Source organism: Mytilus californianus, unplaced genomic scaffold (genome assembly GCF_021869535.1).
Source record: "Mytilus californianus isolate M0D057914Y unplaced genomic scaffold, xbMytCali1.0.p SCAF_4, whole genome shotgun sequence".
Lineage (NCBI taxonomy): Eukaryota > Metazoa > Mollusca > Bivalvia > Mytilida > Mytilidae > Mytilus > Mytilus californianus.
The window spans coordinates 14,500,739-14,512,967 of record NW_026262690.1 but is presented as its reverse complement, the minus strand read 5'-3'; the positions used below and the strand labels follow the sequence as shown (position 1 = coordinate 14,512,967).

General features: G+C 33.1%; 1 protein-coding gene across 1 annotated transcript; it reads right to left on the bottom strand.

Moving 5' to 3' along the window:
- Positions 1-2,339: 2,339 nt before the first annotated feature.
- On the bottom strand, positions 2,340-11,482 carry LOC127699234 (uncharacterized). Its single transcript, XM_052202989.1, has 2 exons — positions 11,198-11,482; positions 2,340-2,721 (listed from the first exon to the last, which is right to left on the bottom strand). The coding sequence occupies exons 1-2, from the start codon at positions 11,449-11,451 to the stop codon at positions 2,457-2,459; spliced, it is 519 nt and encodes a 172-aa protein (XP_052058949.1). The 5' UTR covers positions 11,452-11,482; the 3' UTR covers positions 2,340-2,456.
- Positions 11,483-12,229: the final 747 nt, after the last annotated feature.

Genomic DNA, 12,229 nt, shown 5'->3' with positions numbered 1-12,229 from the left:
TTGTCTGTCAGATCTATCAAGCCAGTTTTCAATCCTGGATGTTGATATTAATTGAAATAGTTATTTATTGATATATTTATAGACGAGAACTTAATTTTTTACTTGTAGATGTGTTTTTTGTGTTAGTTTGCTGTCTTACAATGTCTCTTTTTCTTCACTACAAATTGTAAAAAAAATATAACCTATTGTACAACAAGACGAAGAAGAATATTTTATTCAAATTACGTGCCACGAAGGGCATACACATTTGACATGACAATAGCATCAATAATTCGAGATTAAAACAAACAAATTTTAAAATAAAACAAAGTGATATAAAACTTTCTTGAGTAAATATTTCTAAAGGGACATACGATACAGTTATCAGAGGAGGTAATGACGATCATGATCTGCTAACGTAAATTGTTATTTTTCGCGACGTCAAACTGTGACATATTGGGAAAAGATGCATTTTTCGACTGATTTTAATATTTAGCTCGAAAACGAGTACATTGACCCCTCTGTTTTTAATTGACTTTTGACTTTATTATGTATGAAGCAAAAACTGCTGTTTTTCTAAAATTGTAGGAACATTTTTAAAAAAAATTATCTCACCAATTTAGAGCTTACTTATGTTGAGAAGATATCCCAAATGTTTTACAGAAATCCGATTGTGTTTATCTTTTGAAACAAAAAAGTTAGGTATGTCTGTCCAAAGGATAGAAAAGTCCAAGAAACCGAAATTTTTAGTAAATGTTTAAAATGTGGACCCCATTTATCTCTTAAATTAGCACATGATAGCATTTTTTTTAAATACATATTTGAATTGACAAGATTCAAGCTTGTATGCAAATTTTCGTAAAAATTCAGCGTGGGATCAAAACTGTATCGTAAGCAGCTGAAGCTTTAGATATTTGTACTGTTGCAGTGCCTTTGAATTCATCTTTAGTAGATTTTGACCATAAATTCCAAGTACCATTTCCATAGATTAGACCTAGTTTGTTATTTTCTTTTATCTTAACGATACTATTTCCGTATATTGGACTATTGTAATGACCAACGTAATCCGTCAAACTTCGTTTTGCCTGAGTTTGTGTGCTATATCCTTTATATCTAGGTTTCGAAAGCCGTTGTAGTATTGCCGAAGCATTAAAACACGGTGAGACATTCAGGGCAACATTCGACAAGAAGTTGTGAAGCAGGACGCGGAATTTATACGTGTTATCATCTTGATCTTCCCCATTCATAGAAGTAAAGACAACAATTTTCTGATCAAGAAATAAGGTCATAAAAGATCTATAACCGAAGGTACTGCCACCATGTAACAAAATATTTTTACCTACAATTAAAAATTGTTTTAACAAAGCAATGAAAACATTCACCTACGATCAAATTGTTAATGAATTTTCTATTGAAATGGGAATATGGTTTTTGCTCGAGGAAGACCAATTATAATGACTTCCCTTATTTATAATGGATACGATGATAAAAAATTGAACTTCCATTGCTGTCGACAAGAGAAGGTTCTGCTTTTAACAACAAATTCAATTAATAAAAATAAAAACCAACATTACGGTTAAAAGGGACGTAATTTAAAAACGATAGATTTATGTTTCTTTGCCAAAATGTTGTTTATATCATGATATTGTCAAAAATGTAATATGAAGTGTGGGTTACAGAAGATTTTTTTTTCAATTTTCAAGCTATAGGCTGTGAACAATTGTCACATTTTAAAATTGAGAATGAAAAGGGGAATGTGTCAAAAAGACAATAATCCGACCAAAGAGCAGAAAACAGCACAAGGCCACCAATAGGTCTTCAACACAACAAGAAAATCCCGCAACCGGAGGCGGTTGTATAGTTTATATATGGAAAACCTATTTTTTTGTGAACAAAAAGAAAACTAAACGACATAATTAAGAAAAAGAAGATAAATCTAATAATGTACTTTCAAAAAGTATAAAGGCAAATTGCGCTCACAGAACTCGATTTCTTGTTAGAAATCAAAATATGTAAATTAATCTTATTTTTTTTTTTAAAATTCACCTTCGATCTTGTTATTTAAATCAATGTAACAAGAAAACATACCTCATGGATGACCTTACTATAAAGATCAAACCAGAAAAAGTTCAAAACTTAACTCTACAATACCAATACGCCATAAACACAGATACAAGTAAAACAATACCACATAGTATACTGTACTGTAGACACTTGTCAAATACATTTATTCTATACACCCAATATCAGACATTGCTATAGACAATTAACACAGATGTACGTGTTTACAAGCTATCAATCATATATACCCTTTAATTTCTTTTAAAATAAAGAATGAATAAAGAAAGTATTATAAAAAAATGATGGTATGCCTGCATGATAACCCGGCAATAAAGCAAGTATCAACAAAAGACAATAAACATGAACAAGTAATCATCTACACATGAAAGTCAGAGAAACAATTCCGGAAAATATCACTACGAATTACCTCTATATGTTCCGAGTTTAGATCCCAATCCGTATCCTGTATGCTCCGTTGGCTCTATCTGATTTTTGAAATATTCATTGACTGTGGTGTAGGATAAACCGATATGTTCTGCATGTAATGCATCAAAATAAGACTGACTCATTAATGGAATGACATATTTGTCAAGGCCTCGGTTCAAATGGAATTTCATCCATTTCGTCATATCTTCAGCATTGGACATTATAGCACCAGGTCCCGCCCATAATCCCCACTCCCTATAAGGAAAACACTGATATTCAGTCATTGGTCTCATTTACAGCTTGTTGAACGAATCTTTCGCATCGAACTAGAGATAAAGGATACTACAGACACAGTTAAGTCTGCCTCATATCTTGACTTACATCTAGAAATTGACAATGAGGGTCGGTTGAAAACAAAACTTTACGACAAAAGAGATGATTTCAGCTTTCCAATTGTGAACTTTCCATTTCTATGTAGCAACATTCCAGCAGCGCCTGCATACGGAGTATATATCTCCCAATTGATACGATATTCCCGGGCTTGTATTTCCTATCATGATTTCCTTGATAGAAGATTGCTGCTCACAAGGAAGCTATTAAACCAAGAGTTCCAAATGGTGAAGTTGAAGTCATCCCTTCGTACATTTTACGGACGCCATCACGAGTTGGTTGACTGTTATGGAATAACCGTTTCACAGATGATATCGGATATGTTACTTATGTCGTAATTACAATACCCTTCCCTTTTCACGAATGTGACCTACCGAATTGGACTATTTACCGGATTTGTAATAACATAAGGAACACGACGGGTGCCACATGTGGAGCAGGATCTGCTTACCCTTCCGGAGCACCTGAGATCATCCCCAGTTTTTGGTGGGGTTCGTGTTGCTTAGTCCTTAGTTTTCTATGTTGTGTCATCTGTACTATTATTTGTCTGTTTGTCTTTTTATTTTTGGCCATGGCGTTGTCAGTTTGTTTTCGATCTATGAGTTTGACTGTCCCTCTGGTATCATTCGTCCCTCTCTTTTGTATATGATCAAAGAAGAAAAAAAGTTGAAACATTTAGTACTAATGTCCTTATGTCTTTTGTTGCCATATTGGTATTTTTTAAGTCGGTAAACCTCAGCAGATTCCGATAACCTACATAAGTTGGATATATGTACCGGAATCTGCCGAGTTTTGTCCTCAATATATTGTACTCAATACAAAACTAGATGCTCCAAGACATTGCCTTATGAATATCAGTGGGTTGCTGTGTCATTGGCATTTATCCCTCAAATTAAAAAACTTCTTTTTCATGATTTCTTAAAAAAATATACTGAATGTGATACTGAAGGTGATTGAAATGTGAAGATATTACAATAGGGGATGTATATAGGAATCACCATCTGTCAGTCTGTTTGCATTTCTGTCCATATGCCTTATAAGTGCAACACCTCCTTGATGGGTGGACAGATTTTTATTTTACCTTTCTTAGTTGTAAAAGACTACCTAAGGATGTATGTAATTGAATATAATCCCAGTCACACATGTTCTAGGAGAGATAATAAAATTTACTTATTTTATTTTACAATTTACGGTAAAAGTCTTTCAGAAGCTCAACTCCTCACAAATGTTGACAGGATGGACAGATTTGAATGAAACTTTACACAGAAGTAGAACACTAGCACAGAATGCGCAAACATCAATATAATCTCAGTCAACATGTTAAAGGGGAGGTAATCGAACTTACTTATTACAATATACTGATAGTATTTGGTATTTTTTGTATATATGAGCATTTATGAGATCCCAGTCGATTCTCAGTAGAATATTCCTTATGACAAAATCTGCATTAATGAATTTCTCTGCTTAATGTCTGTTGTTTACAACAATGTCTTTTTAAATTCTGTGCAGATGCGAAAGTTTTTTGGCATAATTTGCATATATTGCATGCATGGTTTTGAAGACCTTTTCTAGTCTTGTAAGCTTTGCGGCACTCATTGCATGTATACATATCTGTAAAACACAATATAAAAATGACACATTTGCTAATTGCAACGAGAAGTTGCCCGCTATGTCCTGCAGAGTATACCTCCACTCCTTGATTAGACTTTGATGAAAAATTCTCGCTATTGTATCTTCAAACAGGAGAAGATTTTTGTAAAAATTATCGGCCTACGTATGCAATGAAGACAGACGATGGATGCCAATTGATGGCAAAATCTCACAATGGCAATTTTGGCCAGGTAAGCTTAAAAAGGAAGTGACTACTTAGCATTAAAAGCATGAAAGGGAAATACATCTTTGAATAAGTGATCTGATGATTTGAGTAATATTTGCATATTTGTAGATTTTGTTTTACAGTTCTTGACATTCTTAACGAAATATAATAGACCTTTAGTGAGCAAGCTCACATTACCATGGCCCCCATATAAATCATGATTTAAGACAGTAATATGGTCTTCTGCAAATCTATTGTTAGTAAATAGGACCTCGAACTAAGACATAGCGACTTGAAAAACAATAGCCAGGGATCTTCCTCTTCTTTCTGTTAATTTATGTAGCCACATATCCAAGTTAAGTTGCAATCCCATTGAATACATCCTGAAACCTATGTTCAAATTTTAGTCTTTTTTAGTTACCTTGACCTTAGGCTTAAATATAGGTCTGTAATGCTTTTACATTCATTTTGAGTAACATGTTTTTAGAAAAAACAGCATCATAAAATCACATGGGATACACTTTTGGCTAATAAATCACAGGCAAATATAGCAACAACATTTGAGTAAATAAAATCGCATTATACAAATTTTTTTTTTGAAACATTAAGTCAAATGACTACTAAAAGCAAACTTTGAAATTTCTTATGAAATAATTTTTCATCTAGATTTAAGGTTCATCAGAAGGGATTGACAAATATGGCCATTTTTTTTAATTTCCTCTTGAGTACAGACAAACCTGTGCACAAGGAAAAGTTTTAAGGCATTGCAGAAACTGGATAAATATTTGTCAATTCCTTGAGATGAACCTGAAAGACCCCCCCACCCCAAAAAAAAAAAAAAAAATAAAAATAAAATTATCTTCAATCTTTGATCAAAATATTGTAAAAAGTCATATTTTCATATAATCTATTTATCTATTTATGTTGCTATGCTAAAATATTTTTTACTTATCTCAATACTTATCTTATTTCATATGTATCAAAAATCAGTAAATGTGATTCTGTTGTGCAAACAAAATTTCAAAAGTTCTTCAATCTGTACATATTCAGCCAATTAATCTTTATGAAGGGATTGGAGTGAACTGTATTCTATGTTAAACATTCATGCATGAGTGACCTTATTTTAACATTTTCACACCTTCCAATGTTTTTGTTAATCACGGTTTAGTAATGATCCCTTAAAAGTTTTTATTATTTATTATCATTATTAATGTTATTTAAAGATTTTTATAAAATAATCTATTTCAATGAAAGTAATCAGCAGTTAAATAATAAAATACATTCCATACACCAAATATAGTTGACCTATTACTTATAGCATCTGAGAAGAAGACCAAACAACAGAAACTTAACATTGACCAATGAACCATGAAAATAAGCTCAAGGTCAGATGAAACCTGTCAGACAGACGTGCACACCTTACAATCATTCCATACACCACATATAGTTGACCTTTGTACGACTTTGCCCCCAGCAGAGCTATAGAAAAACAGTACATTAACGGGTGTTACACGGACACTTTTTAGATGATACACGGACACTTTTTAGTTGTTACACGGACACTTTTTTATGAATAGAATCACTTGTGCATGATCAGTGAGTTCATGGGCACTTTAAATTTCAATTAGATTTGAACTTTTTGTTTCACCGACATATTTCCTGTCTTTTTTATTAAAATATTTACGTTGTTATCAATAACTATATTTTGTTCAAACAATTCCAGTATATTACTATTCATGTCAGTACACTAAGATTGACCATTTAACTTCAAAAGGGGGTTTATGGTTTTTTCCTTAAAATATTCTGATCCCCAATTTTATGAGAAAAAAATATATTGACAAAATAATGTTCTGATTACTGATTTTCTTTTTTTTTTTTCTTCAATTTATGGACATGAATAGTATTCTGGACAATGCTGAAAGTAAAGAAATGCTGGTAGCGACGTTTATATTTCAATAAAAAAGACAGGAAATATATATAAAAAATCAAATCTAATCAAAAGATAAAATCCCTATGAACTCACCAATGCACGATTGATCCTATAGATAAAAAGTGTCCGTGTAATACATGTTCAAATAGGCAGCAAATCTTGAAGAAAATCATTCAACTTATGTCACCAATTTTGGACGGTAAGCTGCAATTGGATCATATTGTGACACGTGTTTAATCCTGACCAACACTATTAGAGACATAAAAAACCTACAAGCATGACATTTTCAAAACAAATCCAAAATATATGCCTATATATATCTAATAACAAGACAAAATCCATTTTTTAATAACATTTCATTTACTAATGAAATAGGATTTTTTTTTTTATACATTTATATTGTTATTAAATTCATATATATCATGTATATTGAATTCATGTATTTGGTAGCAAATGTACGGTTTTTGTTATTTTTTAAAGGGGGAATGGAATGGCACATCCTGCATGTTTTTCGACAAAAAAAGGAACAAACCTGTATATTATAAATTTATTTTACGCCCCCCCCCTTTTCCGTTTCCCCCCCAAATAAAAATCAAATGTTAGCTTGGTTACCTCTGAAATATTTTTCATGCAGAACTTACTTGCAAAGTTGCATTTTAAAAAGTCTCAAATGTTTACAACATTCATCTTTTACATGACATGGTCCTTTTTATAAAATTATTAGATTCTTGAATTTCTCAAGAAAAAACTCTCGGCTGAAGGGAAATGAAAAAAAAGTTTGTTTTAACTGTAACTTACATTAACTGGTATATGGCCAATTACGTTTCTAATCTGTTTAATTTTGCTACCTCTTCTAAATGCAAAATGTACTACTTCTTTCTTGAAACGTCGTACAAGTTAGATACAAAACAAAGGTAACAAAAAAACAGGCCGGAAACAAACTGCCGTATAGTTTTTCTGCACTTGTAGTCAGGTCAAGGTCCTCGGCTATCGCCTCGGACCTTGACCTGACTACTCGTGCAGAAAAACTATCCGGCAACGGTTGTTACCGGCCTGTTTCTTTGTTACCTTTGTATTGTATCTAATACATAACTTATAGTATCTGAGAAGAGGACCAAACAAGAGCAACTTAACATTGACCAATGAACCATGAAAATAAGGTCAAGGACAAATGACACCTGCCAGACAGACATGTACACCTTACAATCATTCCATACACCAAATATAGTTGACCTATTGCTTATAGTATTAGAAAAACAGACCAAAACACAAAAACTTAACATTGACCAATGAACCATGAAAATGAGGTCAAGGACAAATGACACCTGCCAGTCAGACATGTACACCTTACAATCATTCCATACACCAAATATAGTTGACCTATTGCTTATAGTATTAGAAAAACAGACCAAAACACAAAAACTTAACATTGACCAATGAACCATGAAAATAGGTCAAGGACAAATGACACCTGCCAGACAGACATGTACACCTTACAATCATTCCATACACCAAATATAGTTGACCAATGGCTTATAGTATTAGAAAAACAGACCAAAACACAAAAACTTAACATTGACCAATGAACCGTGAAAATGAGGTCAAGGTCAGATGAAACCTGCCAGACTGACATGTATCCTTTATAATCATTCCATACACCACATATAGCTGACCTACTGCTTGTAGTATCTGAGAAACGGACCTAATCACGTAACTTTAACCTTGATCACTGATCCATGAAATGAGGCTGAGGTCAGGTGAACCCTGTCTGATGGACATGTAGACGTTGCAAGGAACCCATATACCAAATGTAGTTATCCTATTACTCATAATAAGTGAGAAATTTACATAACAAAAAAACTAAACTTTTTTTTCAAGCAGTCGCTGAACCATGAAAATAAGGTCAAGGACATTGGACATATGACAGACGGAAAGTTCGTAACATAAGGTATCTGCATACAAAATATGAAGCATCCAGGTCTTCTACCTTCTGAAATATAAAGCTTTATACAAATAGTTTACGCCGCCGCCGCCGCCGGATAGTAATACCTATGTCTCACTTTCTGCGACTTTCGTCGCAGGCGAGACAAAAACGATAGATTTATGTTTCTTTGCCAAAATGTTGTTTATATCATGATATTGTCAATGTAATATGAAGTGTGGGTTACTATAAAGATCAAACCAGAAAAAGTTCAAAACTTAACTCTACAATACCAATACGCCATAAACACAGATACAAGTAAAACAATACCACATAGTATACTGTACTGTAGACACTTGTCAAATACATTTATTCTATACACCCAATATCAGACATTGCTATAGACAATTAACACAGATGTACGTGTTTACAAGCTATCAATCATATATACCCTTTAATGTATTTTAAAATAAAGAATGAATAAAGAAAGTATTATAAAAAAGATGATGGTATGCCTGCATGATAACCCGGCAATAAAGCAAGCATCAACAAAAGACAATAAACATGAACAAGTAATCATCTACACATGAAAGTCAGAGAAACAATTCTGGAAAATATGTTCCGAGTTTAAATCCCAATCCGTATCCTGTTTCCTCCGTTGGCTCTATCTGATTTTTGAAATATTCATTGACTGTGGTGTAGGATAAACCGATATGTTCTGCATGTAATGCATCAAAATAAGACTGACTCATTAATGGAATGACATATTTGTCAAGGCCTCGGTTCAAATGGAATTTCATCCATTTCGTCATATCTTCAGCATTGGACATTATAGCACCAGATCCCGCCCATAATCCCCACTCCCTATAAGGAAAACACTGATATTCAGTCATTGGTCTCATTTACAGCTTGATGAACGAATCTTTCGCATCGAACTAGAGATAAAGGATACTACAGATACAGTTAAGTCTGCCTCATATCTTGACTTACATCTAGAAATTGACAATGAGGGTCGGTTGAAAACAAAACTTTACGACAAAAGAGATAATTTCAGCTTCCCAATTGTGAACTTTCCATTTCTATGTAGCAACATTCCAGCAGCGCCTGCATACGGAGTATATATCTCCCAATTAATACGATATTCCCGGGCTTGTATTTCCTATCATGATTTCCTTGATAGAGGATTGCTGCTCACAAGGAAGCTATTAAACCAAGAGTTCCAAATGGTGAAGTTGAAGTCATCCCTTCGTAAATTTTACGGACGCCATCACGAGTTGGTTGACCGTTATGGAATAACTGTTTCACAGATGATATCGGATATGCTACTTATGTCGTAATTACAATACCCTTCCCTTTTCACGAATGTGACCTACCGAATTGGACTATTTACCGGATTTGTAATAACATAAGCAACACGACGGGTGCCACATGTGGAGCAGGATCTGCTTACCCTTCCGGAGCACCTGAGATCATCCCCAGTTTTTGGTGGGGTTCGTGTTGCTTAGTCCTTAGTTTTCTATGTTGTGTCATCTGTACTATTATTTGTCTGTTTGTCTTTTTATTTTTGGCCATGGCGTTGTCAGTTTGTTTTCGATCTATGGGTTTGACTGTCCTTCTGGTATCATTCGTCCCTCTCTTTTGTATATGATCAAAGAAGAAAAAAAGTTGAAACGTTTAGTACTATTGTCCTTATGTCTTTTGTTGCCATATTGGTATTTTTTAAGTCGGTAAACCTCAGCAGATTCCGATAACCTACATAAGTTGGATATATGTACCGGAATCTGCCGAGTTTTGTCGATTGATACTTTGTTACATTTAATTAAGTTTTTATTAACAAACAAGTAACTATTAAGAAATGCATTTCAACTACTATAATCGCGACAGTTTGGGAAATGAATGCAAGACGTTTTCTTTCTTCACACAGACATAAGCTTTGTTTTAAGCAACAATTTTCATTATTTTAATTTTTTGTATTAGAACATACATCTGTTTATTGACAGAGTTGCAGGAACATCTCCAATGTGTTAATTCCTTCATATTAATTGATCAGAGGATTTTTTTTTAATACATGTTGATTAAATTAATCATATCGATTGAAAATCTGTGTGGTTTATTCATCTATCTTTCAATGACAGTGTTTCATGAGAAATGATGTCAAAAAGTAGAATAGCAAAAATACCGAACTCTAAGGTAAACTAAAAACGGAAAGTCCGTAATCAAATGGCAAAATAAAAAGCTGAAACACATCAAAGGAATGGAAAGCAACTGTCATGTTCCTGACTTCTTACAACCGATTCTTATATTTCCCTAAAAAGGACTCATAGTACTACCGTTATTTTAATATAAACGACAAAACTACTTCAGGCGCAATCCAGGACAAAAAATGTACATTAAATGTTGAATACATTAGATTGTTAGCTATTTGACTCTAACCTTTCACTTTTCTTATTGTTAAAGGTCATTAGAAACGTTCGTTGATAAAACGATATGTCTACATAATTATATGCATTGGGGAAATGACGCAAACCGATGTTCGTTACTTAAAGTTCAAACGCTTGGTACACATCCAATCAGTGATGACATCAGACGTTATAAATGTTTCTTCTTTGACAGAAGTCATAATATGATACATTTTTTTTTATCATTAAAAGTACATTATCTGCGTAAAACTTACCTGCTAAACGCTAATAGCACTGGTACAAAGTAGCCTTTTGATAGAGGACCCTTATCGTAACCTTGTGCAACATTTTCTACGTCCGCCACAGTGGTGATAAAAGTAGATGAAGTCATTCCAAGGGACTGGGAGATTTCAGATTCCACCAATTCCTCCCATGTATGACCTCCAAGTTTCTCAGACAGATAAGTACCAAAGCCATACATCATATTACTGTACAGGAAAGATGTTCCCAAACTCTTCACAGAATCCATATGCTTGAATCGTCTGAAAGAAAATTATAGAAAATTTATCTTCAAGGGATTACGAAAGATTGCTTCACATACCTTATAGTTACATGAAATAATATTACTATTTATGTTATTCAGGTTTAAAAAAAACAGATATTGTTTTTGATAAACTATTGACATTAAGTCTCAGATATGTCTCGCCTGTATGTAATTTTGATGGTATGTATATATCTTTATTCTCAATAAACCATATACATAGGTATAGAGAAGACATTTATGTACAATATTTACAATAAGACAGAACAAACAAAACAATTGCTAAGACAATATATGAAGTACATTTTAGCCAGGAGCACATATACCTGTGTTGATAATCTTTATAAAGTTACAAAGTTTAATCAGTTCTGATTTGTGTTTTGAAGACATAATCTGCTTGTATTTAACAGTATTTGCATTTTAAAAATAATAATGTGACGTACAATGTTTCCCGTTTTCTTCAAGGTATTTGCATTCTAATATGTAATGAAATTCATCACCAATGTCATTTTTATTACATAGAAGACACAGTCTATTATTTCTAACTATATTATTCCATCTACCCTGTTCAATAGGGAGCTTGTGATTTGTGGTCCTAAATCTACAAAAATCAATAGACAGTTTGTTCCCAAGAATTTCAAAATAATCTTCTTTTCCAAAAAAATCTTTAAAAAATTTATAATTAAGTGCTTTTGGTGAGTTTTCAAGCAAAGAATGCCAGACTTGTACAAACTGATCTTTAAGTCTGAGCTTGATGAATGAAAAT

Excerpts from the sequence above, each read along its gene's own strand:
- LOC127699234 (XM_052202989.1), bottom strand. The coding sequence starts at position 11,451 with ATGGATTCTGTGAAGAGTTTGGGAACATCTTTCCTGTACAGTAATATG. Across the intron at positions 2,722-11,197 it reads GTGCTATTAGCGTTTAGCAG|GGAGTGGGGATTATGGGCGG; the intron begins GTAAGTTTTACG and ends TTTTCCTTATAG.